The 26,352-nt window shown below is 33.7% G+C and overlaps 3 protein-coding genes across 6 annotated transcripts; 2 read left to right on the top strand and 1 right to left on the bottom strand.

The window, feature by feature from the left end:
- The first annotated feature begins 237 nt into the window (after positions 1–237).
- LOC126717224 (bifunctional 3-dehydroquinate dehydratase/shikimate dehydrogenase, chloroplastic-like) lies at positions 238–6,448 on the top strand. Its single transcript, XM_050418693.1, has 11 exons — positions 238–402; positions 843–1,075; positions 2,141–2,246; positions 2,517–2,735; positions 3,101–3,447; positions 3,858–3,921; positions 4,058–4,163; positions 4,247–4,390; positions 4,912–5,060; positions 5,836–5,998; positions 6,118–6,448. The coding sequence occupies exons 1-11, from the start codon at positions 382–384 to the stop codon at positions 6,159–6,161; spliced, it is 1,596 nt and encodes a 531-aa protein (XP_050274650.1). The 5' UTR covers positions 238–381; the 3' UTR covers positions 6,162–6,448.
- Positions 6,449–9,090: 2,642 nt separating this feature from the next.
- On the bottom strand, positions 9,091–17,122 carry LOC126720043 (uncharacterized). Of its 2 annotated transcripts, XM_050422518.1 has the most exons (3): positions 16,893–17,122; positions 14,503–14,660; positions 9,091–9,222 (listed from the first exon to the last, which is right to left on the bottom strand). In XM_050422518.1, the coding sequence occupies exons 1-3, from the start codon at positions 17,012–17,014 to the stop codon at positions 9,164–9,166; spliced, it is 339 nt and encodes a 112-aa protein (XP_050278475.1). In that variant the 5' UTR covers positions 17,015–17,122; the 3' UTR covers positions 9,091–9,163. The 2 variants fall into 2 exon arrangements, with proteins under 2 accessions (XP_050278475.1, XP_050278476.1); XM_050422519.1 differs by lacking the exon at positions 9,091–9,222 and having other exon boundaries at positions 14,272–14,660.
- Positions 17,123–20,011: 2,889 nt separating this feature from the next.
- Positions 20,012–25,577, top strand: LOC126717223 (uncharacterized). 3 transcript variants are annotated; one of them, XM_050418691.1, is made up of 3 exons: positions 20,012–20,293; positions 21,316–21,460; positions 21,707–25,577. In XM_050418691.1, the coding sequence occupies exon 3, from the start codon at positions 21,832–21,834 to the stop codon at positions 25,132–25,134; it is 3,303 nt and encodes a 1,100-aa protein (XP_050274648.1). In that variant the 5' UTR covers positions 20,012–20,293; positions 21,316–21,460; positions 21,707–21,831; the 3' UTR covers positions 25,135–25,577. The 3 variants fall into 3 exon arrangements, with proteins under 3 accessions (XP_050274648.1, XP_050274647.1, XP_050274649.1); XM_050418690.1 differs by having other exon boundaries at positions 21,316–21,464; XM_050418692.1 differs by lacking the exon at positions 21,316–21,460.
- Positions 25,578–26,352: the final 775 nt, after the last annotated feature.

Genomic DNA, 26,352 nt, shown 5'->3' with positions numbered 1-26,352 from the left:
CAACTGCGTGCTTAACTGCTTGTGTGTGTGTATATATATATATATATATATATATATATATAAAATCCAAACTTAACTGTTACCGCCTTATCAAACCATAAAAATGGTGATGAAAAACTTGGGAGTAGCAGTTTTCTAAAATAAAACCCAAATCCAAACTAGCTAACGGTCGTGTTTTATTAAAAAAAAAAAAAAAAGAAAGGTACTCAAAGAGAAGCATGACGATGTCACTCACAGCTGACAGTTCTTCCTTCCCCTGTATAAATATACACCTAACCCCGCCCACCAAACAAAGTCTCTCTCTTTCTCTCTCTGTCTCTCTCTCCAAATACTTAAACCAAAAAAATCTTTCACTGCTCAAACCTCAAGCTCTCACTCACAATGACTCTCAGCAGCATTCCGGTAACACCTCTCTTTCGATGTTTCCATTTCTCTGTTTGGTTGCTAAGAAAGTGGACAATTTGGAACGGAAATGGAAATGGGGTTTTGGGTTTTATTGTTCTTGTTGTTTTGGTACTAAGTCAACTGGTGATCAGGACTGGAAAAAGTTGATGGGTGATTCATTTTTTTGAGTTTCTCAAATGTTTGGAAGTGAAAGATTCAATATTTTGATTAATTTCCTTTGTTTCTCTCAATTTAATTTCTGGGAAAACCAAGGAAATGAAAAGTGAATATAAAATCAAAGCTTCAAACGTTTCATTTTATATTCAGTTTCCACTTGTTCAGCTACCAAACTAGGCAATTTGATTTCTTTTATGTATGTGATTGTGTATAAATTGCATAATTAAATTCAACATGATGATTTTGTAAAATTTTCCATGTCTTAATTGGTGTTTTTGTAGTTGGCTACCTCGGATCTTCAAATTTCAGGTGGAATTCGAAGGAGTTCCACTCAAATATGTGCGCCCGTAATGGCGGAAACGGTTGATCAGATGCTGCTTCTGATGCGGAAGGCGAAGGAACTTGGTGCTGACCTTGTTGAGGTTCGAGTTGACTTCTTGAAGAATTTCAATCCAAGACAGGATCTTGAAATCTTGATCAAGCAATCTCCTTTGCCCACTCTTATCACTTACAGGTAATGAATATATAGCTCATAAAAATGTGTCTAATCTGTTGAAGTTGAATATTGTTCATGTAGGCTTGCTGTATATGCTGTTAGCTTGTATACATAATCCGTACATTTTCAACTAGCTTAAACCTTTCTTTGGTTGCCAAAAAAAAAAATGCTAAAACCTTTTTTTTGGGGGGGGGGGGGGGCACAATTGGTTAACCAACATGGAATTAAGACCTTTTTGTCTGAACCACCCTGAAAGGTCCTCTATTTGAATCTTGGGGGCACTTTTGATTGTCGATGTTATCATGCAAGTTGCATCATATATTCGTTTTATGTTGGTTAAATTACAAATTACACCCTCTAACTTTGGCATATTTTCAATTCAGTCCTTTATTTTATTTTATTTTTTTATTTTTTTTTCATTTCAGTCCTTTAACTTCCATTTGTTCCCAATGTATTCCTTCCGTCCAATTCACACCGTTAAGTCCACCAAAATAACATCTTTTTGCAAAGTGAAAAATATAAAACTAATGCAAGATTGGATGGAACTACATGAAGAAACAAATAGAAAATAGATCAAAGTTAGAGGGTATAATTTGTAATTTAGCCCTCTGTCACAATCCTCCATTTTAGGACCTTCACTTCATAACCCATATGTCCAGTCTTGGCATGTGGGGGGCAAAGAAAATGACATTTCATTTCTAGGCCTGATCACACTGTTTCAAAGTAGTTCTTCATTAAATTCCATCCATTTGTTCTATCAAATATAAACATCATCTATTGGCCATGTTATTGTGATGCATCATTCATGTTGCTTGATGATTAACAAAACAATTTTACATGAAAACCCTTTGAGTAGTAATATATCTTTAATGATAATATTGTTAATTAGAGATCATGGTTCTTTTTTATTACTCTAATCTTGTAAGTTATATTTCTAGCATTTTTTAAGATGTAAGTTATTGCTTTAGTCTTTATCGGAACATTTCAAGTTCTCTTCTCATGTTAAGTGTAAGAAAGAATTTCTTACACTATATTTTTCATTCTGTTTTAACAAATACTTACCATGAATCATACATCCTTTAGACCAATATGGGAAGGTGGTCAGTATGATGGTGATGAAAGCCAGCGACAAAATGCATTACGTCTAGCCGTGGAGTTGGGAGCTGATTATGTTGATGTTGAGCTTAAGGTTGTTATCTCATCTATGTTTTGAAATTGTTTTCTTTCTTCTCTTTGGTGTTATGCCCTTAGTCAACGATCTATATGATATAAGATATATGGGTATTATCTTTTGTGATTATGATTACATGTGATTCAGATACATTAGTAAACTACCCATATTCCAAACTGCCAATAATGATGTTTAAACTTTAAACAGCTCTGTTTTTTCCTCAAACTAGATATTCCTTTGTGATTCCCATGAACAAGTTACTCAGACATTTAAATTTGCCTCTTGAAGGTAGCTCATGATTTCTACAATGCCATTCAAGGAAAGAAACCTGAAAAGGTCAAAATTATTGTTTCTTCACACAACTATCAAAACACTCCATCTGTTGAAGAAATTGGCGATCTTGTGGCAAAAATACTATCTACTGGAGCTGACATAGTGAAGGTTGCAACAACTGCCTTGGACATCATAGACTCTGCACGTGTCTTTCAAGTTCTTGTGCATTCTCAAGTAAGTAACTTATACACTATATTCATCCTTCATGAACTTTAGTATTGTTTAGTATTTTTCTCTTCTCTATTGGTCCCTGAAATCTCGGAATCTGTCACTTGTAAATTATGTCCAATCTATCAAAATGTGTAAACTGCTGATATATAGTAAACCATAAGAGACTGCATGATGAGCATGTGATAGAATCAATGTGCACTATCTGCAAAATAATAACCTGTCAATTCTTACCACCACTACTGATTTGGCTCCCTCTTTGAGGAAGCCCCACATAAAAGTTTTTTTTATTGTAATTTCTCTTGTTATTTGTCATATCCCTGTCTTTTGAAGTCCTACATAGCTGAATGACACTTCAAATGACATTATAGGTCCCAATGATCGGAATCGTCATGGGTGAGAAGGGTTTTATTTCAAGAATACTTAGTGCAAAATTTGGTGGTTTTCTCACTTTTGGTTCTATTGAGGTGGGAGTGGTATCAGCTCCTGGGCAACCAAGTGTAACAGATTTGTTGGATTTATACAATTTCAGACAGATAGGGCCCGATACCAAAGTACATGGTGTTATTGGGAATCCTATTGGTCACAGCAAAAGTCCTCATCTGTACAATGGAGCATTCAAGTCAGTAAGCTTTAATGGAATTTATTTGCCTCTGTTGGTTGATAATGTTGCAAACTTTCTCAACACCTACTCATCTCCTGATTTTGTTGGATACAGGTAAAATCTCATTTTAGAAACTTCAGAATAATGCTGTCTTTTGTCAAACTATAAATTGCTTTTTATATTTTTTATCTTTTATTTATCATTCTTGTATTCAGGAGCAGGTTCTTAGTCTTTGACTTCATTTTATACTCAAATGAATTTGGAAGTGGACTTAATTAGGTAAAACAGTTAAAGACAATGCAAGTAGCAACAAAAATGTAACACCATAAATGTCCGGAACATTTTAAAGGAAAATAGTGGAGATCCAAAAATATTGAATTACCATAATGGTAAACTAGGCAATATGCGATGGTTAGAGGATAGATATGCTTGCAATGTCTGGTCTAGATGGCATAATATATGTTTGGTCTGGGACCCTGGGTTGTTCTCTTTGTTAATGTAAATAATTTTTATTTACAATGCAGTTATACAATTCCCCACAAGGAGGCTGGATTTAATTGCTGTGACGAGATAGATCCAATTGCCAAGGTATCCAATTATGTCTTTAGTTATGATCGCAACTGTACAGTTTTCCATACCCTCATGAATCAAGATATCTAAGTTTGTCTGGAACCATATTTTCAGTGTCATGCAAGCTTTGTTAATTTTACGATTTGTATTATAGGAAATAGGAGCTATTAGTTGCATGATCAGGAGACCTGATGGGAAGTTAAAGGGCTACAATGTTGACTATCTTGGAGCCATTGCAGCTATCGAGGAAGGACTTCGAGGTTGAGATTATATTACAAGCTATGCAATGCTCTATTTTACTTTTTGGGTGGATCAGTTTAATATATCAAATTTTTATATGCAGCATCAAATGGTGCAAGCAATGGATCTGGTTCCCCATTGGCTGGTAAACTGTTTGTTGTCATGGGAGCTGGTGGTGCTGGAAAGGCACTTGCTTTTGGTGGAAAAGAAAAGGGAGCAAGAGTCGTAGTTGCCAATCGCTCATATGGTGAGAATCTTTAATTATGTGGAACAGTTTTGGTTTATTCTGTTATTAATGTGTATTTTATAGCTTTCAAAAGCATAAATCACCATTTGGAGTGAGACCAGAGTTGAACTTTCAAAACAACAATGACTAGTTTTGTTACAGTAAGCTCACGTGATATATAGTGTAAAAATCATTTAAACTCACCCATGACGTTGAAGATTGCTTCCAGTAAGAAAAATCACCCCCACCCCCACCTCCCAGTGTGGGGTTTGTTCATATTTTTTGCTGTTTCTGTCAATAACTTCGAAAGCACAAGGATGAATGACATGAAAATTACTGGAGTCATTTATTTGTGTAAGTTAATTTTTAGAATATGTAGAAATACTTGCACTAATGCAAAGGAAAAGGCATCCAGAGTGGGTATAATTTGGGACTGCACTTATCATTTTTTCTTATTCAACTAGTGTTAGCCTACTGAGAGGAGCATTGATTTAATCTACTTGCTAACTTGGAGAACTTTTTTGTTTTCTTGTGGCTGCTAGACAAAGCCAAACAACTTGCCAGTAAAGTTGGAGGAGAAGCTATAAGTCTCGCTGAATTAGAAAATTTCCATCCAGAGGAGGGGATGATTCTTGCAAATACTACATCTGTTGGAATGAAACCAAAAATTGAGAACACACCATTACCCAAGGTTTGCCTCCCTGTCACTGTCATTTTATGTATTCTGTTGTTGAATTGAATGCTGGAGAATGTTTCTTGGAAATTTTCACTGGCCTCAAGTAAAAAATTAATTGCTTCATATTTCTTTTTGTATGCATTTTTTTTTACAAGTCCATCATTGTGTGGAATGAAATAGTGCCATATAAGATGATGGTTTTTATCCCTGTAGGAAGCACCATATATGTTTTGGTTTTTTCATACTCATTCATCATTGAATGGCATATCTAAGACAAGACCTTTCAGTTTACATGGGCTGTTACAATCTGAAATCATTTACTCTTTACCATTCAATTCTCTCCAGATACACATCGAAAAGTTGTTTCTTTTTTAAAATGCCTACATACATTCATATGGTAAAAAGAATTTTAAGCTACTTTCACTACAACAGAGCCATCATTTTTCCTTGTGATTCTCCTCTTTTGAGTAGATTAGTGATTATATGTGGCGGAGTTAACTGTTTAGCTATATGACTTGTTTTGTGAAATAATTCTCTCTCACAGTCACAGCTGTCAAGAAAATAATGTGTTTCACTATTCTTCCAAAAAATAATTTTTGCTTAATCTGCAGTATTTACTTATAACTCTTGTTTCATTTAAAATTTAACTTCTCTAAATAATGTATGCAAATGTGGTGAAATTCTGTAGCATGTGTCATATTGGCAAAGACATTAACTTATCATGATGAGTTAACAATTAATCTTCTTGTGACAAAATAAGTTGACATCTCTTCTTTCTTTGTCTTGACAGCATGCTTTGAAGCACTATTCTTTGGTTTTTGATGCCATCTACACACCGAAACTAACCAGACTCTTAAGAGAAGCTGAAGAGTCTGGAGCCACTATTGTTTATGGGACAGAAATGTTCATTAACCAAGCATTTGTACAATTTGAAAAGTTCACTGGTTTGCCAGGTAAGATGAACCAACAATATTAACAAACCTAGGAGTTCCTGTATAAAACTTCTAATTTCTATACATCCTCACTTTTCTCTTTCATTTTCTTATGATTTTTGGCTCAATCTTCCTTGCAGCACCAAAGCAACTTATTAGAGATACGTTGGCAAGAAATACATAAGAAGGAATCTGTCTGGTGGCTCTTATTGCAGCTGAAACTAGTTTCTTCATTACATCTATTTCATTTCAATTTCTAAATGTACCATCAGCTATTGGCTTATTCTGTTGTACCAATAAAATTTTCACGCTTGTCTATTTAGTGATGATCATGAATTCTAAAATTTGTCGATCTTACCCACAAATAGGGCAGTTTCACCAGAGAGGATTCATGTAGCCATTTCTCGCTTTTTGGAAGTTTGGAACAACTTTATATAACATAGGATGGGCCATTTGTGGCTCTTTTTTTCATATTGATTGTCCAATAATAGAGCGGATTGCTGTTACAGCTTCACTAGCTAGTCAAGATAAGATAGATTGAACCATATCATGATCTCCATACTGCTTCACTAATACTGAAAAATAACAACATAATAATAGCAGTAGTAATGAGCCTTCTCACAAGTTTGTGAGTTTGTAGAAAAGGCCTATCTTGGCATCTGAGATCCAACCATTGAAAGTCCTCTTCTCAAAAATTCAGAGAGGGAAGAGACCAAGACATTGAAATGAGGCTTGAACTGCTGGATCTGCTTAACCATAGGGTATTGGTATTTGTTGAATTGCACATCCAGAAATACCCTTGCCATTTGTTGAAAAATCATAAATGTTATTTGTTACTGCCAACAAATGCCAATCAAGCACTTCATCATCAAAGGTTCAAAGCCATACCTTCTGAAGTCATATGGACTTCAAAAGGGGTAGGAGCATGTCTGGCCTTGCCTTGAAGGCTATTTAATAAAGTTTGTCATCCATTTGGTAATTTTGTAAAAGTCTTCCTCTCTCTGAAGTTGGAAAACTGCATAAAGCTAGAGTTTATGGTTTGGTTTCTCTTGTTTAAGCAAGAGGTCATTATTTGACAACTTGCTCAAACCCACTTGTTAAGTCCCAACATAGTGGATCTCTAAGGAATTACAGTCCAATGCAACTCTTGGAAGAAATTATGCTCGGTCCAAATTAGCCCACGAGATAAAGGTACGATCAAAATTTGTACATACATTTTGATTTGGCTGGTAATGATCCAACCAATTTTGAATACAATAATCAAATAGAATTGGTGGCCTTGGTGTTCCCATTACCACAATCACTTGCACTGGTCAAACAACAGTGACCAACTTTGGAGATAGTGCAGCATGGGTTTATGATGATCACCATCGCATGAAATGGCCATGAGAGATAGTTGTAGGAAATTGTGTCGCAGAAAGAGAAATTTTGTTTTTAATATCTATCTACACAAATGAATGACAAAGACAGTATTTTAGGTAATCACATACTCCTTCGAAATAGGCATATTTATTATGAATGGATATATCACTTCCAAAAGTTTTACCACTGCACAAATACTATTTAATTAATAATTCTCTATTGAAACAAATTTCAAATTTGGAAATAGTTTATTTATCTGTAACTAAAAATCATTTGCTGAAAGTATTGTAGATAAAACTAAAAGATAACTGAAATAGTATAGTAAGACCTATAAATAATATCAAAAAATGCAATGAGACCCATGAAAAGTGGTAAAAATAAGCTTAATAGTAAAAAAAATAAGTTAAATAGTAAAAAAAAAACTAACTTTTTAAGCCCATGTCAAATGCAACCTTTATGTCTCTGAAGCAACACTATATAGTTACTGCACGAGTGAGGGTGTACTATATTATGGTGTGATTATCCATTACAGTTATAAACTAACACAATGAAAGTGATAAAAAATAAAAAATAAAAAAATAAAATAAAATAAAAAAAAGAAGAAGAAGAAGAAGAAGAAGAAGATACTAGTGCCTTTATGATGGTAACAGAATTTTAAAAAAAAAAAAATCAAATTATAAATAGAATAGATTGTACAGGTAAACTTGCTATTACTATATTTTATCATTGTATATTACAAATTTACAATAGACTCGATATAGGTTGGGTATAGATTGGATTAAATTTAGGCTTAACCATAAAACTAACTTTAAGTTGCAGTACTAGTTAGGATATGCGTAACAAATATGCAGTACAACAGTATTGGTAATTTATTTTAGAGTTTTAGACACAATGACCAAAATATTGTAAATTATAGAAAAGTCGTGAAAGTTCATCCTTTCGAATTTTTTTTATGGAGATTATTTAGTGCACCATATTCGCAACTACATACATAATATATTTCATGAAAAAGGAATGATGAAAGTGAAAGAAATCACTTTTTTGGGGGGCAAACGTTCTAGTTATTTTAAATATTTAGAGATCATGATTCTAGACAATCCTCCAAATAAAAGTTTTCAAACAGTCTTTCTTGATTATACATTTTTTAATGTATTTAATAGTCATACTTTAATATAAAAAAAAAAAGTCATACTTTGACATTAAGAGTCTTGTAATTCAACGACGTGACCTAATTTTCTTTATTAAAGAATTATAATTTGAATTTTCTCTCTCCGATATTATAACTATTGACAAACAAAGCCTTAGTTTAGCAAGGTAACATTAGATTTGCATGTAACAAATGAAGTCTTGGTCAACTATACATTTTCATGAAAAATGCAAAAGTTGAATAAATCAATATAACGATTTGCTTTCTGCCTTGTTATCAAATGAGTATCTGAAAATACTAAGAAAACAATGAGCTTCTAGCCATATGCTTTTGCAACTTAAGAGCAGTTTTTAAAGCTAAGATTTTCATTGTTGTTGATTCTGTTCTCACTGTTTTACTACGGAAGCTGGCAAAAGCATTTCCTTTATATTTTTCCTTTTTTTTGTTCATAAGCATATAGGAACTAAGTATTGAAACATGACTTTTGCTAATAGATGAGCATCCGATGAAGGAGGAATTTGATGAGCCCACTGCACCAAAAAACTGATCGATTATAATAAAAAACTTTACTTTAAACTGCTGTTGCGCTGTACTTGCGAAAATATTACAAAAAATATGTTCATTGAAAATCAAAAGAACTTTGTGCATCAACTGTACATTTTCCACCATTCATCTCATTAGGGGTTGGCAATGGCATCATGGGTGATTGGATTAGGGGAAGAAGGTGGGACGGGACCTCTATTAAGTGGAAAAACTTCACCAAGGACCCTTGGACCTCCTGGAATCTCTCGTCTCGGGACATACCGGTCTTTGATCAATGCTGACAATAATGAACTGGATAAGGATCTGTTCTTCTTGTCTTTCATGTTTGGATTAAGAGGGCGAGCTTCAATTCTAAAAAATAAAAGCAATATGATGACTAAGAGGCACACGCAATATCTCATCCTTTCCATTTTTTTTTCTCTCTAGTATAGTTTCAAAATATACACGGACTTAGGAGAGAACGTGTATTGAATATTGATGAGGATTCTGATTGTGGATTGTTAATGGTTATGTAATATCGATATTTATATATAGAATAGGGAAGAGGAACTGTCTTTTCTATGTGTTTGATTGGAAAGTAGAGGGAGTTTTGGGAGAGAGATTTCGTTGCAAGAGGACACGGTTGTGAAATTTTGAAGTTTTTTAAGTTGAATATACTTATTGACTAATAGTAATATATATATAGTATAGGGAAGAGGAATTGTCTTTCTATGTGTTTGATTGGAAACCAAAGGGAATTTTGGGAAAGAGATTTCGTTGCAAAAGACACACGGTTGTGAAACTTTTGAAGTTTTTTAAGTTGAATACTAAACTAATAGTAAAAGTTTTACACGAAATCAATACAATATTCACACAAAAGTCCTGTTTTCTTCCTATAACCGAACTATGGTCTCATGATGAAATCAATTCCATCCCATGCGTGTTTCCTAATTCAGACAACTTGAAATCAGCAGGAACTTTAAGAAGAGGTTATGAGAAGTACCATACTTTTTGAAGTAGGTTACTTTTTGAAATCGCTTTTGGGTTTCATGACTGGCTAGTAATTTTGACATGATAAATTCTAAACTGCTGACAACAATAGGACTTACAACAAGGTATACATCATAAGAAAAATCAAATAAAATTAAGCATCTAGTGGTCTTGAATATAAGCAAATGAATATAGATTTACATTTCTCTACACCGCAATTAATGCTGGCTCTGTAGTAGATATAGTTAATGTAGTCGATGCAGTTGCCCAAGACCCCAAGTAGAAAAAAGGCCCCCAAAATTTAACCAATATGGTTATTTTTTAATTAATTAAGCCCAAATATTAGCTAACAAATAAAATAATTTTTTTTAATCAAATGAAAGACAAGAAAAAAAGAAAGAAAAATACTACATCCACAATATTTTTCACATTTTTACAAGAAATCCTAAATAGTAAATTGTTACAAGTCGTTATTAATGGTAAAAAAATAATTCTAGTAGTAGGTTCAAATTATAATCAGTAACAATTTAACACCTAAAATTTGTTGTGAAAAATATTGTGAATGTAACACTTCTCAAAAAATGAAAAGTTCACAACATTTTTCACAATAGTTAAGTTGACAAACTTTTACTAATTCTCACTTAGGTCCACCACTAATATCATTATTTTACTTACCACTATTAATCTACCATATCAATAAGTGTGAAAAGTTTTGTCAAATTTTTTTGTATCTATAGACTTTCTATAAAAAAAAAAATTAGTTCATGTTAATTAGTAATAGTTAATTTTGCATATAAAACAAGATAATAAAGTTTAAGTAATATTTAATTTTTTAAAGTCATATATATATATATATATATAAGGCCTCAATGTTAGTTTTTACTTTAGGCTCCCAAATGCATGAGTCGTCCCTAACCACAATATACAGAATTTTGGATTCAATTGTGTCATTTTGATTTTGGTATTTTTAGGCATTCGTTAGGTGATTCTTATTCAGTATATCTTTTTTTTTTTTTGGTTGGTAAAAGAGGATAGTTGACATTGAAATTAAATAAGTCTATTACAAAATATTCCCTCTTTATCAAGGGTACATAGCTGATTCACCACAAGCGGTGGATAAGAAAATAAAATATATCAAAGGTACATTGCCCAGAGATTGATGCATTTGTATTCAATTTCACCTATCCCATAGGTGGCTTCTAGGGCTTAGGTTATTGTGTGCGTTGGTGAGCTAGGTTGCTCAAAACCTTTTGATTCTGAATTCTGAAGGGTCAATGCTTGGTTAATCTGTTTAGTGGCTGTCTCTGCTTCAAATTGTTTTGTGGTGATTACAGTGACCAACTTTGGAGATAGTGCAATATGGCTTTATGATAATCACCGATTCACCATCGCATGAAACGGCTATGCGACTGTCTTTTGATAGAAAAAAGGCTTTGGGTTTATGATGATCACTTGCCAGTGGTGGCAAAGTTAGAAAATTTTTTTAAGAGGGCCAAGCCAAATATATCAATGTATTTTGGGAGCTTTAACTCTCTATATAAATGCGTATGACTTTATTTTTTGAAAAGAAAAAAAGATCTTTTGCTAAAGAAAATTACTTATATATTATTATTAATTTATGAAGGAAATATACATGAAATTCTTAGATCCGTGAGAAGCAGAATTAGAGAAAAATTATGCACCAAAGAAAAACAATCATACTGGACAGTATTTACATGGTTCGGTAATTTGCCTACGTCCACGAAGTTGCAAGAATTTCACTATTGACAAGAAAAAATACAAGATGCGATAGTATAGTTTTATCTCTCAAAAACAACACAAAACCCGTTCGGTAATGTTGTTTTAGTAACGTTATTTGTATTTTTTAAAAATACGTGTGGATAAAAAAGTGTGTGAAAATACATGTAATGTTGTTTAAATACTAAAAACTGTGGTTCGAAATACACTACCAAACACCCCCTAATCTCCCAAGCAACAATTTTTTTATCCTGCGCACAAGAGTCATAGTGGGTTACAACTTACAAAATAGGCCAAACCTCCGCTCTATGGACTAAGTTTCAGAAAATTTCACATTAAAAATTATAGCAATATTATTTTGAGTCAGGTCATAATTTGGATCAAACACAATTAGGTTCCACAAAACCCAACAACTTATACTTTAAATGTTCCTAAAATTAATGACTTTATATGACAAAAAAGTCAATTTTAAAAGGAAAATGAAGGAGACAACAATAAATTAAGGAGCATTTATACTTTTTTTTTTTTAAATGGAAAGGGGGTAGTCACCTAAAATTTACTCAATACTTTAAATTTTTAACATTAAATAGAGGGAAGGGGGCATTTTGGGAAAATCCAAAGGGGCCATGGCCCCTTCTCCCTCCGCCTATGTTTGCCAGTATCTTGTTAAAGAAATTGCATCAAGAACCTAGGCTATGATGCCACTGTTGGTCCTTGATGTGGACGATAGCCCCGATAGGGTGAGAATCACAAACGTAGGAATTTGTGTTTGCAGAGAGAGAGAGAGAGAGAGAGAGAGAGATATATATATATATATATATATATATTTTTTTTTTTAATGTGTCTACACAAATGAATGCCCAGAAGTACTTAATGGGCAAGTACATGCTCCTTGCATTTGATGATGCATTTCTGTTATAAATAGATATATAAAATTTAAAAGTTATACCTTTACACAAATATCGTTTAATTAATAATATTTTAAGAAATAAATCTCACAAATATCGTTTTATTAAAAAATTTTAAAGAAATAAATTTCACGTCTATGAAGCAACATCATTTATCAAGTGAAAAATTACTATATGTGACTATCCATCACAATTATACACTATTATAGTAAGAGTGCCTAAAAAAGAAAGATAATATTGCGTTTAAGATATGATAACATAATATGTGAAAAATAAAATCAAATTATAAATAGAGTAGATTGTACAGGTAGACTCGATATTACTATATTTTATCACAGTATATTAATTACAATAGACTCGATTATGGTTCGGTATATATAGAGTAGGCTAAGTCTAGGCTTAACCATAAACTAATCTTAAAGTTGCAGTACAAGTTAGGAAGAGTTAGGATAAAGCATAACAAATCTGTAGTACAACAGTGAACAGTATTGGTAAGTTAGAGTCTTAGACACAAATTGTGAAAGTTGTGAAAGTTTCACAATGACCAAAATGAATTCTCCAGTATGGAAAGTTGTAAAAGTTACCCCGTACCACTAGGTCATTTTACACGAATTCAAACCCTAAGATGAATTCTCTTTGGTACCGATTACCTTGTACCGCACGTCAATATTCATTTACAAAATTTTGTAAATTTCTCTTTGATACTTATTAATTAGCTTGTACCACTAGGTCAATATTCATTTACAAAATTTTGTAAAATATAGGAAAGTTGTGAAAGTTCATAGGTTCGAAATTTTTTTATGGAGATTATTCAATGTATCATATTCACAACTACATGCATCATTTCTTTCATAAAAAAGGAATAATGAAAGTGAAAGAGTTCACTTTTTCGAGGTGAAAATTCTAGGTATTTTTCAATAAGACACAAAAAAATTTCACATTTGGTTGATGTGGCAATTTATTAATAGTAGTAGGTAAAAAAAATGTTGACAATGGTAGATCTAAATAATTAGTAAAAATTTGGAAACTCAATTATTGTGAAAAATGTTATAAAATTTTTTATTTACATAAATTTTTATGGAGGTACACATCTTAATTTTGCTATGACTACTTTTTCAAGTGGTTTTTGTTGACCATTGTGACAATTGACAAGTGAAAATGACTAGGACATGCATCCATATCAATATGTTATAACTTATATGAATCTATGTGATCTTCCGATCCTTTTTACTCAATATTTTTAGGAAAAAACTAAGATCTCTTGAGAGGTACTAGGCCGGCTACAATTAGGGATGACGATGAGGCGGGGTGGGACCGAAGAATGGGGTATTTACCTTTGTCTCGCATGATTTTGTCTTATTCCATCCACGCCCCTCATAGTGGGGGAAATTGCCTTGTTCCATCCCTACCTCTCAAGACTTTGCTGGGCCTCTCCTCACCCCGCAAAACTTTATTTTGTGTTAATTTGTCACACTGTACTTCTACACCTATTATAAATTTATTGTAAAACTTGTTTTATTAATAATAACATATTTGAAATTACAATTAAATTTATTACATTACATCTTTGTTAATATACTTGAAATTCAATGAGACCACTCCATTGGAGAACAATAAAAACTAAACAAGAAATACTTATTTATGTACAGACAGAAAGACTGCACAAAAAAACTGACCAATTGTAATAAATAAATAAAAAATTAACTGTAACCATTGCCCCTACTCGTTAACCGGACTCTTAAAACATTACAGAAAAGTTTGAAAGAGATTTATGCATCAACTGGACATTTTCTACCACCCATCTCATCAGGGATTGGCACCATGGGTGATTGGATTAGGGGCAGAAGGTGCGACAGGACCTCTATTAAGTGGAACAACTTCACCAAGGAACCTTGGACCTCCTGGAATCTCTCGTTTGGGGACATACCGATCTTTGATCATTGCTAACAATGATGAGCTGGATAAGGATCTGTTCTTCCTGTCCTTCATGTTTGGATTAAGAGGGCGAGCTTCAAGTCTAAAATACAAAAGCAATATGATGATTGTAAGGCACACATGCACAATATATCATCCTTTCAATTTTTTTTGTTTAGCTAGTAGTTTCAAAATATACACACGGCCTTAAGGGATAACGTGTTTTAGTGAGGATTCTGATTGTGGATTGTTAATTGTTATGTAATCTTTATATTTATATATAGTATATATAGGGAAGAGGAACTGTCTTTCTATGTGTTTGATTATAAACTAGGGAGGACACGGTTGTGAAACTTTGAAGTTTTTTAAGTTGAATACATACTAATTGACAGATAGTAAAAGTTTTACTATGAAATCAATATAATATTTCACACAAAAGTCCTGTTTCCTTCCTATACCCGAACTATGGTCTCTCATCATTGAAATCAATTCCATTCCACGCGTGTTTCCTAATACAGACAACTTGAAATCAGGAGGAACTTAAAAAAAAAGGTTATGACTTATGAAGTAGGTTTAGTTTTGAAGTAGATAAATTATTTTTTTGACAAACAAGAATATTCAGACTTGTTTGAGTTTTTAACTATTTCTTCAGGTGTATATAGGTCCCCTAAATTATTAGAAGGAAGAATTCCTTGAAGATAGCCTCAAGAAACTAGTAAAAAGTTTAGAATTAATTTAAGATCTTATAAATATCATAACACTTTAGGACTACTTAATTAACCAACCCTTTGGGATTTGAACTTTGAAGTAAATAATTAAAGGATCATGAAAAGTCGCTTTTGGGTTTCATGACTTGGCTAAGTAATTATTCATATATACGAGGAAAATTCTAAACTGTTGACCACAATATATAGGACTTACAACAAGGTATACATAACAACAAAAATCAAATAAAAGCATCTAGTGGTCCTGAATATAAGCAAAGATATACAGATGAATTTTTTTCTACACCACAATATACAGAATTTTGGAATCAATGGTTTTGTCTGATGCTCCATCGTTGAATCGGCACTAACAAAATGGGAGTCTTGCTAATTTTCCCCTAGGAGGGAGTAGGAGTGTGCATGGGTCGGGTTGAGGGGATTTTTTGACCCAACCCACCATGGTGGGTCAAAAAAAATTCAACCCAACCCAACCCATCACATAAGTCCAACCCAACCCACATGGGTCGGGTTGGGTCGGGTTGAACCCATGAGTTTGACAAATTTTTATTATTATTATTATTATTAAATTGAGTAGAAAAAAAAAATATTAATATATTAAAAAAACCAAAAGATTAGTATCAATGTAACTCTTTAAAGGCAAACAACACTAATGACTAAACAACAATAGTAATTTATTAGGATTTGTGTGAACTAATTGATTTTTATATAGGATAGGAAGAACTGGCTATTTAAAAAATTTTATTAATTATATAATATATATTATATATATTAAATTAGTATTAATAGGAGGAACTGAGGAAATGCTGCTCTACAGCTGGTTTTTTTTTTTAATTATTAAATATAATATATATATATATATATAAAAGTGCCCTACAATTGATTTAAAAAAAATTATTAAATATAAAATGTATTTTAAATATATATTAAATATGGGTGGGCCGGGTCGGGTTTGGCGGGTTTGTAATTTTATGACCCAAACCCAACCCAACCCGCCATAAATTTTTTTTGTAACCCAACCCAACCCACCAAGCCTTAAAAACCGACCCAACCCGATGGGAACCCAGTTGGGTTGGGTCGGGTTTGGCGGGTCGGTGGGTTTTCTGCACACCCCTAGGAGGGAGCATTTGCATGGTAGAGGTCGGGTGGGCTCATTGATGGTGGATATGCTTGGTGTTTTTGTTTTGTTTTGTCTTTTTTAAGCGATGTGGACACTGGTAGCAACAAAACTACTAACCGTGCAACGAATGTTAACATGCATACACCTACATTTTCAAAAAAAAACTAACTTGTGTATGGGAAAAGATTTGTTGCTGTGAAGCATTGGAACAAGGTCAAATTCGGAAAAATGGCTTGTAGGCCAAATAATGCACTATATTTACTCTCCTTTACTCTTCCTCCCTTACTATATGGGAAATGAAACTTTAATACCATTGAAAAAAAAAATCTCCTCTAGTATGCTGTATGCAATGATACTTTAATTATCAAATATATGTCTTTGAACAAAACAAAACAATCAAAAGAGAATAAAAAAAAATTTGTTGTTTTTGGTTAAGCAACCGCAGAGTTTCCAAAAAGGAAAATTCTTAGTTTACATTATTAGAAATGATTACCTGAATAAGGATTGGTGATTCTTCTTGTCCTTCATGTTTGGATTAAGAGGGCGAGCTTCAGATCTTAAAAACAAAAGCATTATGATGACTACAAGGCACAAGCAAGATCTCATCCTTTCCATTTTCTTTCTTTCTAAAACTGATATTTGTGTGTCAAAATAAATAGGTGAAAGATATTACACGTTTGGATGATACGGATTTAAAGAGAAAAAATGTGGTTTTTTTTTATTTTTTATTTATCTATGAGGATTCTGATTTCTGATTGTGGATTGTTAATGGTTAAATGCATGTCTATATATATAGGGGAGAGAGGAGCTATCTTTATTGTTAGACTGGAATTTGGAAATTTAAAGGGAATTTCGGGAAAGGAGTTTTGGTTTGTACTGTGTAGTAGTTGTTTTTTTAGTTTAATGAATAGCTAGTTAAAGTATTCAATATTTCGGCTATGGTCTTATTTAGAAATCAACAACGCGTGTTTTTAAAAATAGATAGGTGTGAAGTTATTGGGCACGCTTTTTCCTCCTTTTTTCTACTTTGGGAAAAGCGTATGATGTTGGAACTTGGAACTTCAAATCACGGAAAGAGTTTTTCTCCAAAAAAAAGAATTCCCGGGAAAGTCCAGAGATACTAAATAGTAAATACTACTAATATAAACAGAGAGGGAGAAGAAAAACTTTTTTTTTTCTTTAATATAAAGAGGAATAGAGAAAAGGGAGAAGAGAAATGGTTAAGAAAGAACTTGGTAAAATCCAATAAAGTTTTCTGAGAGACCAAGGGAGTACAATCGTACATATTACGACTTTGTGTGTGCGTGCGTGTCACTATCATTGAAATTCTTCTTTAATTTAAGTATATATATATATATATATGTGTGAGAAACTCTTTTTTGGAGACTTAAATCTTAGCTCTTGCCTCCCACACTCTATAAACACTTATACTTGTAAAATAACTTTTAGATTGGTAAAAATATTGAGCAGTTATTTCCTCTATATATATATATATATATATATAGATAATTTATGTTTTAAGGGGTTGGTTTAAAAAATACTACTTAAAAAAAAATTTTGGACAAAATTTAACTACAAAATTGGTTGTAACCTAAGACTATAACTTCCTTTAAAAAAATTAACATTATTACATATTTTGAAAATCTTACCATTGGATTGCATGTTCGTTGCGCTCTTAATATACATGTCAAATTTTATACCAATCGGATATTATTTACTATATGATCTATATATAAGTTTATATTTTATACAAAAAAAACTTTACTAGATTTTTTATTATTATTGACCCTGTTGATAGTTTGAACTTTGAACCCTTTTTTTAAAAATTCACACAGCCGGTGGGAACCTTCGCTGAAGTATACTAGCTGATAAGAACATCAACATTATTGAATATCTTCTTAGGCATATGTTGATGTTATTTTAAAGGAAATTTACCAGCTGAGATACTACGTTGCTTCAAAAGAACATCTAATAACATTAATGCATTAAAAAAAAGGAAAAGAAACATCAATGTAAGCCTAAGAGAAGATAGAGAATAATATTGTAATGTGTGGATTTAGTAAGTAACTCAACCCAACAAATATTTGACTTACTCCTAGGTCCACCTTCAAGGTTTTTTCTCAGCCAACCCAACGAATATTTCATATGTATATATTTTCGAAAGCAACTTTTTATTGTCTATAAATCATTATCATATTATATTTTGTTAAATTACCGATTGTCTCAAAAGTTTAAATTATTAGAATATGGTAAATTTAATTATTTAATCAATAGGCTCAATGCATGGGAATTTAAATGGGAGGTAAAGTGGAGAAGATAACGATCGAAACTTAGGATATTATGCTCTGATACCATGTTAAATTTCCGATTGTTCCAAAAACTTATACTATTGGGATATGGTAAATTTAATTATTTCACCAATATTTTTAACATATTTTATAATTTTCAAAGTCTTAACAAATTTTGCACGTCATTAAAGAGAAATTCATGATTCTCCAAGATTTATTTATTTATTTATTTTTGTATAATCTAAATTCAATTTATGTTGAAGATAATTTTTCTAGAACCCATTAAGCAAAACTCAATTGAATGGGGTAAAATAAATATCATCTTAAATAAAACAATTGATTTGTGACTCCCTTGTTTTCTATTGATTTTTCCTAATTTTTTTCCCAAAACTCAATTGACCTATTAAAAAAGCCATGTGACTAAAACTACACATGGATAATTTCTTTAATCATCACATAGTCTTTTATCAATAAAAAAGATTATCACATAGTTGGTTGAAGAAATATAACTCCAAACTGGTTTGAAGCTAAACTTTTTCCATTATATTTTGTATGCATTTTTTTATGTCCATACTAATAGAAAAATAAAAATAAAAATAACATTTAAATTGTAATAACTTTTAGTTCAAGCAATGAAAAAAAAAAAAAAAAAAACTAAATGCTACCTAAATTGTTTATAATTTTATTTTTTAAAAAGTCTTTCAAAATTGACATTAGCATGCATGATTAATCATAGTATAAAACCCCCCAAGATTTCCTTTTGTAAATAGAACTAATAATAAGGATATTGGTAAAAAAAATTAAAAAGGGGATATTAGAATAATTTACTTAAGCGCATAATTAGGTTGGATTTAAAATGTACAACCAAATCCTTGTAGGACCAAAATTTCTTAAATCTTAAATGGGTTGGACTCAAGGTATACAACCGAATCTTTTTAAAATCCTAAATAAGTTAGTCTCAAGGTATACAATTGAATCATTCTTAAATTTTAAATGCGTTGAGCTCAAATTATACAATCGAATTATTCTTAATTCAGAACTGAGTTGGGCTCAAGAAGTACAACTGAATCATTTTCAAATCCTAAATGAGTTGGGCTCAAAGCACACAATCAAATCCTCCTTTAGTCCTAACTAGATTGGGCTCAAATTTGATCCAAAACAGGCTTAAAAATTTGAACCCAAACCCACTTTAGAAACCAAAAAAAAAAAAAAAAAAAAAAAAATATCATAACATTGGGAGAAAAAAAAAAAATATGAAAAGCCCAAGAAATAAGTCCTACAAAGCAAATATTCTAGAAACAACAATACAGTCATCCACAACAAACCATCATTGCAAATTGCAACCAGAAAGAAACAAAAAAACCTAAAAAAGAGCCCCAAAAACGAATTTCACAGAAATAAGAGGGGCTGTCTCCGCAGTCTCCTCTTCCCTCTAATAACCAAAACAATTTTCGCTGTTTTTTTTTCACTTCCCGCTATCCTTTCCCTCCAACCCCACCTCTTAAAAATTTCTATACAAAACTCTCTCTCTTTCTCTCTGTATCTTTTTCTCTCTCTCTCTCTCTTTCTCTCTTTCTCTTTCACTGTGGAATTTCTTCTCTGAAAGGTTAGGGTTGGAAACTCTCTCTCTCTCTCTCATTCTCATTTTCTTTTTGGACATTAATGCCATTCATTTTGCAATTAATTTACGTGCATGCATGCCTTGTTTATATTTTTGGGTTTTTATGTTTGATACTATTTTTTTCGATTTGGGGTTCTGGGTTTTGTATATTTGTTGCTTGTGTGGTATTGGATGCTGAAAATCTAGGGTTTTATATTTTTTTGTGGTTTTTGAATTTATTTATAGTGCTGTTTTGTTATGTGGGTTTGTTTGGTAGATGGGAAAGTGGAAGAAAATAGTGGGGCAATAGATTTTTTTTTTGGGGGGGGGGGGGGTTATGTTGTCAATGGCTTTATTGGACTCAGTTCAGTGGGTTTTTATTTATTTATGTTTCTATAGGCAATGGAGAGTTGGTTTTAGATTCAGTATTGTGGTTTTTTCTGTTCTGTTTTCCTGTATTTTCTGAGCAACTTAATGTAGGGATTTTGATTGGTTTGTGCTAGGATTTTTGTTCTAAGTAGTTATTTAGAAGAGAAATGTTGTGTTCACAACACTTTTACAATAAATCTTAAGTGACATGTTGTTATTGGTTGTTATGGATGAGCACAAAAGTAATTTAAGTTGTAAATTCAAATTAAAACGAATAACAACTTACCACCTATAATTGGTTGTGAAAATGTTGTGAACGTAGCACTTCTCTATTTAGAATGGTTTGCATGTCGTTATTTAGGCTGGATTTGATTTTTTTTTTTGTTCAAATGTTTGCTTATTCTTTGATTGGTAAGTTATGCAACCCACCCACTCAATGGGTTTTGAATCTTTAAATTAAACCCATGAAAGAAGTGCTGTTTGAACCAGAGCTCATTTGTGAAATTTTTGCTTATTTTTATTTGAATTTGGAACCCTTTTCAAATTGTGTGCCTGTGTAACGTACCAATCAAAGCTAGAAATTGTGTCATTTTGATTTTGGTATTTTTGGGCAGTTGTTTAGGCGATTCTTATTCAGTGTATCACTATTTGGGTTTCAGGTTTCAATTCCAAGTTGCAAAGGCTTCTGGGGTTTAGGTTATTGTGTGCATTGGTGGGTTTGCTCAAAACCTTTTGGTTCTAAAGGGCCAATGCTTGGCTAATCTGTTTAGGGGCTGTCTCCGCTTCAAATTGTTTACTAAGATGGTGGGTGAGTTGCTAATTTCTGTTTTGGGATGTTAAGTTAATACACATTGCAGCTTTAGAAGTTCAGTGTTGTATGTAAACTGTTGTAATTTATGGTTTTGTTAATAAAATTTCACTCGTATATCACCACGCACACACAATCACACATGGGTGTGGGCTCTTGTATATGTAAATTCATATTAGTGGAGAAATACCAAAATTGTTTGGTAGAATTCAACTGAGCTTGTTGGGGTTGTATTCTTGTAGGATGAGGAATTTGGATGATTGCTGGATTGTGGAGAGACAAGGCAAAAGAAAGCTACCCCTTTCCTGGTGTATATAGTTTATGTTAAATATCCTGGGTGGTTTATTTATTGATTTTCAAACCAACCATGGAATGCAACAAAGAGGAGGCCATCAGGGCTAGGGGGATTGCAGAGAAGAAGATGCATGAAAACGATTTTGTAGGGGCAAGGAAGATTGCGATGAAGGCTCAGCAGCTGTTTCCTGGGCTTGAGAACATGTCTCAATTGCTTGCAGTCTGTGAGGTTCATTGCTCTGCATTGATAAAGGTTAGCAAGTCAGATTTGGACTGGTATGGAATTCTTCAGATTGAACAATCAGCTGATGAGGGGACCATCAAGAAACAGTACAGAAAGCTAGCACTGTTACTTCATCCTGATAAAAATAAGCTTGCTGGTGCAGAGGCCGCATTCAAGCTAGTTGGGGAAGCACATAGGGTCCTCTCCGACCAGGCAAAGCGTACTTCATTTGATAAGAATTATGCATCTTCAGCGAGGACTGCCGAATCAAGGCCACCACCCCATCAGTCAAATAGCAATTTGTTTGTCAACAGACAGTCATGGGCTGACAATAATCTCCATAAACCTCCTCATCCGCCTTACACTAATTTGAATCCTATTCACCAGGCACCCCTATTCCAGACATTCTGGACATGTTGCCCCCACTGCAGTACTAGGTTTCAATACTACAAAGGTTCTGAGAATAAACTCTTGCGATGTCAGACTTGCTCCAAAGCCTTCATTGCCCAGGATGTGGGTACTCAATATGTTCCAGTAAGAACTCCCTGGGGTCAGTTTCCCAATCAAAAAGTAGCTTCAAATCAGGGGCCCTCAAAAGTAACCTTAAAATGCAATGGTGGAAATGTTTCCAATGTGAGATTTCCGGATAGATCTGCTGGGTTAGATCCAAAGTCAAAGGCAGGAAACACTGCTGAGGTTCGTGGGGGTTCTAAAGCAGAAGTGAAAGCAGATGGGCATGTGGGGAAGAAAGGTGTTGAGATGACCAAGTCTAACACAGCAAAGGCTCAGAAACCAGGATCATCGAAAAATGTGAGCAGGAAGAGAGGGAGGAAGTCAGCTGTGGAATCCAGTGAAAGTAATGAGACTGGAGGTAGTGACGACAATGAAAAAGATGTGGGTATTCACCAAAATGGTGGTAATCCTTCTGGACAGAATTCTGGGAACCATAGGAGATCTTCAAGGCAAAGGCAAAAGGAAAATATTTCTCACCAGAAGAATCTAAATGATGATGATGATGATTTTGTGAGTCCTCCAAAGCAGAATTGCAAATCATCCAGGAAAAGTGTGAAGCAAAAAGCAAGTGCCACTGAAGAGAGTTTGCCAAACAAAAAGTGCAAAATGGGAGAATGTGATGTAAAGACAGAGGAAGAGGGTATGCCAGATCAGGATGACAGAAAGTCTGAAGTTGATGATAGATCTGGATTGAATTCTAATGTTGCATCAGATGATGTTGCTATTCAAGTTCCTGATCAAGAGTTTAGTGATTTTGAGAAGGGTAAGGAAGAAAACTGCTTTGCTGTTAATCAAATGTGGGCTATATATGATACATTAGATGGTATGCCAAGATTTTATGCCCGTGTCAAGAAAGTGTTCTCCCCTGGTTTTAAGCTGCAGATCACTTGGTTGGAGGCCAATCCAGATGACCAAGATGAGATTGATTGGTGTGATGGAGAATTGCCTGTTGCTTGTGGTAAGTTCAAACTTGGTAACACTGAAGAAGCCGTTGAGCGTCTTATGTTCTCTCATCAGATGCATTGCATAAAAGGCAGTTGTAGAGGTTCATACTTGATATATCCTAGAAAGGGAGAAACTTGGGCTCTTTTCAAAAATTGGGATATTAGATGGAGTTCTGACCCAGAAAAGAATACGCCATTCAAATTTGAATTTGTGGAAGTCCTTTCAGACTTTGTTGATGGTTTTGGCATTTACGTGGCATATTTGGGCAAAGTGAAGGGGTTTGTTAGCCTTTTCCAGCAAACTAAGCAGCATGGAATTACCTCTTTTCAAGTACCACCTAAGGAGCTGTATAGATTTTCACATCGAATTCCATCATTCAGAATGACTGGTGGGGAAAAAGAAGGTGTTCCCAAAGGATGTTTTGAACTCGATCCTGCTGCTCTGCCCACTGATTTCAATTTGTATGATGATCCCAATGTTGTGAAGATGGAAAATGGACGCATGGATGCTGAAGTCAGTAATTTGTGTTGTAAATCCTCAGAAAATAAAATGGAACATGTTATGGGTTCTGACACATCGATGAAGCATGAAGGGGATGACCAAGGGAGAGAGACCACAATGCATGAAAGATTTCCAAGACAATCAAATGGAACACATACAAATAATGTTCAAGTAGATGCAAGCAAATGTAAAACCAAAGAGGATGATAGTAAAGAAAATTGTGACCTCACTCAGCCCAAAGGAACTGCTACTTCACATCAGGCTGATAAGAAGATCAACACCCCAAAGAAGCATGAGAAGAAGAAAGATATTGAACAAGTGTCCTTAAATCCTAGAAGATCGCCAAGGGACTTAAGCAAGAAAAATGGTCTGATAAATGGACTCTCTACGAATGAGGGAACTGTTAAGCATTCAGATGCCAACATAGGCGAAAACTGTGGCAGCTTCACTAAGTCCAAAGGTGGTGCTTCTTGTCAGTCTGATGAGAAAATGCAGTTGCCTGTGAAGGACCATTCTTCCAGTAGTTTGACAAAAAGCCCCGGTGAGTGCTATGACTTTTATGGAGAAAAATCAGAAGAGAAGTTTCAGCTTGATCAGATATGGGCTATATATGTTGATAAGGATGGGATGCCTAAGAACTATGCTCAAGTTAAGAAGATTGAATCCACACCTAACTTTAGATTGCATGTGGCATTGCTTAAACCCTGCTCACCGCCAAAAGACACTAATCAGTCAGTTTGTTGTGGCATGTTTGAGGTAAAAAATGGTAGGACTAAGGTCCTTACCCGCATAGAGTTTTCTCATCGTTTAACAGTTGAACGTGTTGGTAAGTATAGATACAAAATTTACCCTAGAAGAGGTGAGGTTTGGGCGTTATACAAGAACCTGAACTTAGAGGTGACAAGTTCTGACATTTGGAAGGGAGAATGTGACATAGTGGAAGTACTAGAAGTCAATGACAACAGCACAGAAGTTGTGGTTTTGTCACCTCTTAGTGGGTTTACATCTGTTTACAGGTCTCCAAGAATCCAGAGGTCAAAATCTGGTGTCATTGTTATACCGCGGGATGAGATTGCCAGATTCTCTCATCAGATTCCTGCTTTCCAGCACTCGGGGGAAAAAGATATTCTCCTGAGAGGCTGTTGGGAGCTTGATCCCAAAGCAGTTCCTGGTCTTGTAATTTGTTTAGACTGAATCAGCAATGTGGTACATTGTATCCATCCTAGATTCCTAAATTTATTATAACCAGAAGAAGCTTTGTGTCACAATGATCTCAGTGACAAATGAAATGAAGTTTAGAGAAGCTTTAGTTTGATTCTTCAATTTTTATGTCTGAAACCATGAAAGGGTTCAGAAGCTATCCTTTTCTTCGGAGTCCAGATTTGTCACACAGGAGGTGGTTTTGTTGGTCTTTCTGAGATACCTTTTTGGCTTTTCCTTTTCCTCAAATTTTTTTTGGCCGTGCATTGTAGCTTGACCTTTTGGGTGAAGTAAGGCTGACTGGACTATTAGCTGAATTTGCCAAGATGTAACTCCCAACTGTAAATTCTGGATATTTGGGACGATGCAGTATTGAATGTGCCTGTTACTAGAGGAACTTCGGAAACAAATTATGTTAACTGAAAATTGGTTTGTTAGTGTTTTCCTTTTTACTGTTTAACAAGTATCAAGATAGAGATTTGCTTCTGCTTATTGTGTGTTTGAGGAAGTTGAATCTGGCTTAAACCCAAAAAAATAAAATAAAAAACAAACAAACTATACAGTACATTTAGTGCAATGTTGCCCCATTTTTCTTGAGGACTGCTATGTCCTTGAATTTATAAGCCAAGCTCAAAGCTTTGCAGTTCAAAATGATTATGCAGCTGAAACAGTTGCGGCAGGATTAGGATAAATAAAATTTCAGATTTGCATTGTTTTCAAATACTAGTTAGTTCCTAATTTTTAGGATTAGTTGTGGTGAGCTTATATCTTTGAAACGTTGCATTGTGTATTCAGATTAGTGTTAGTTCCTAATTTTTGGGATTAGTTGTGGTGAGCTTATCTCATCTTTGAATTGTTGGCTAAATATGTGTTTATTTATTTTTTTGATACAAGATAGAAATTTTATTCTAACCTAATTTAAGTGTGTATATAAATAAATAAATATATATATATATATATATATATATGAAACTCTTGGAAACGTAAATCCTGGCCATTGTTATTATGCCTTACAAGCAAGGGTGTGCTTTAGTATGTGCGTATACTTTACATAAGGAGAATGAGACACAAAGAGAGCTGATGCTTTCACATCTTCTAGGGCCCAGCTGCCCTGGTGAGGTGATTAACTCTCGTCAACCACTGAAGATTAGTAGAGAAGGGTAGGAATGATTTTGTTGTTTTATCAGAAACACACACTCTCTCTCTCTCTCT

The sequence above is a fragment of the Quercus robur genome, chromosome 3, assembly GCF_932294415.1.
Source record: "Quercus robur chromosome 3, dhQueRobu3.1, whole genome shotgun sequence".
In the NCBI taxonomy this organism is placed as follows: Eukaryota; Viridiplantae; Streptophyta; class Magnoliopsida; order Fagales; family Fagaceae; genus Quercus; species Quercus robur.
This window is presented reverse-complemented; position numbering and strand designations above follow the sequence as displayed.

What these genes read in the sequence shown, in the direction of transcription:
- LOC126717224 (XM_050418693.1), top strand. Translation starts at nt 382, where the DNA reads ATGACTCTCAGCAGCATTCCG. An exon ending in AAGTTCTTGTGCATTCTCAA is followed by an intron (nt 2,736 to 3,100) that starts GTAAGTAACTTA and finishes ATGACATTATAG; the next exon opens with GTCCCAATGATCGGAATCGT. An exon ending in AGTTGCCAATCGCTCATATG is followed by an intron (nt 4,391 to 4,911) that starts GTGAGAATCTTT and finishes TGTGGCTGCTAG; the next exon opens with ACAAAGCCAAACAACTTGCC.
- LOC126720043 (XM_050422518.1), bottom strand. Translation starts at nt 17,014, where the DNA reads ATGGAAAGGATGAGATCTTGCTTGTGCCTTGTAGTCATCATAATGCTT. An exon ending in AATCACCAATCCTTATTCAG is followed by an intron (nt 14,661 to 16,892) that starts GTAATCATTTCT and finishes TTTGTATTTTAG; the next exon opens with ACTTGAAGCTCGCCCTCTTA. An exon ending in AGTTGTTCCACTTAATAGAG is followed by an intron (nt 9,223 to 14,502) that starts GTCCTGTCGCAC and finishes CACTTAATAGAG; the next exon opens with GTCCCGTCCCACCTTCTTCC.
- LOC126717223 (XM_050418692.1), top strand. Translation starts at nt 21,832, where the DNA reads ATGGAATGCAACAAAGAGGAGGCCATCAGGGCTAGGGGGATTGCAGAG.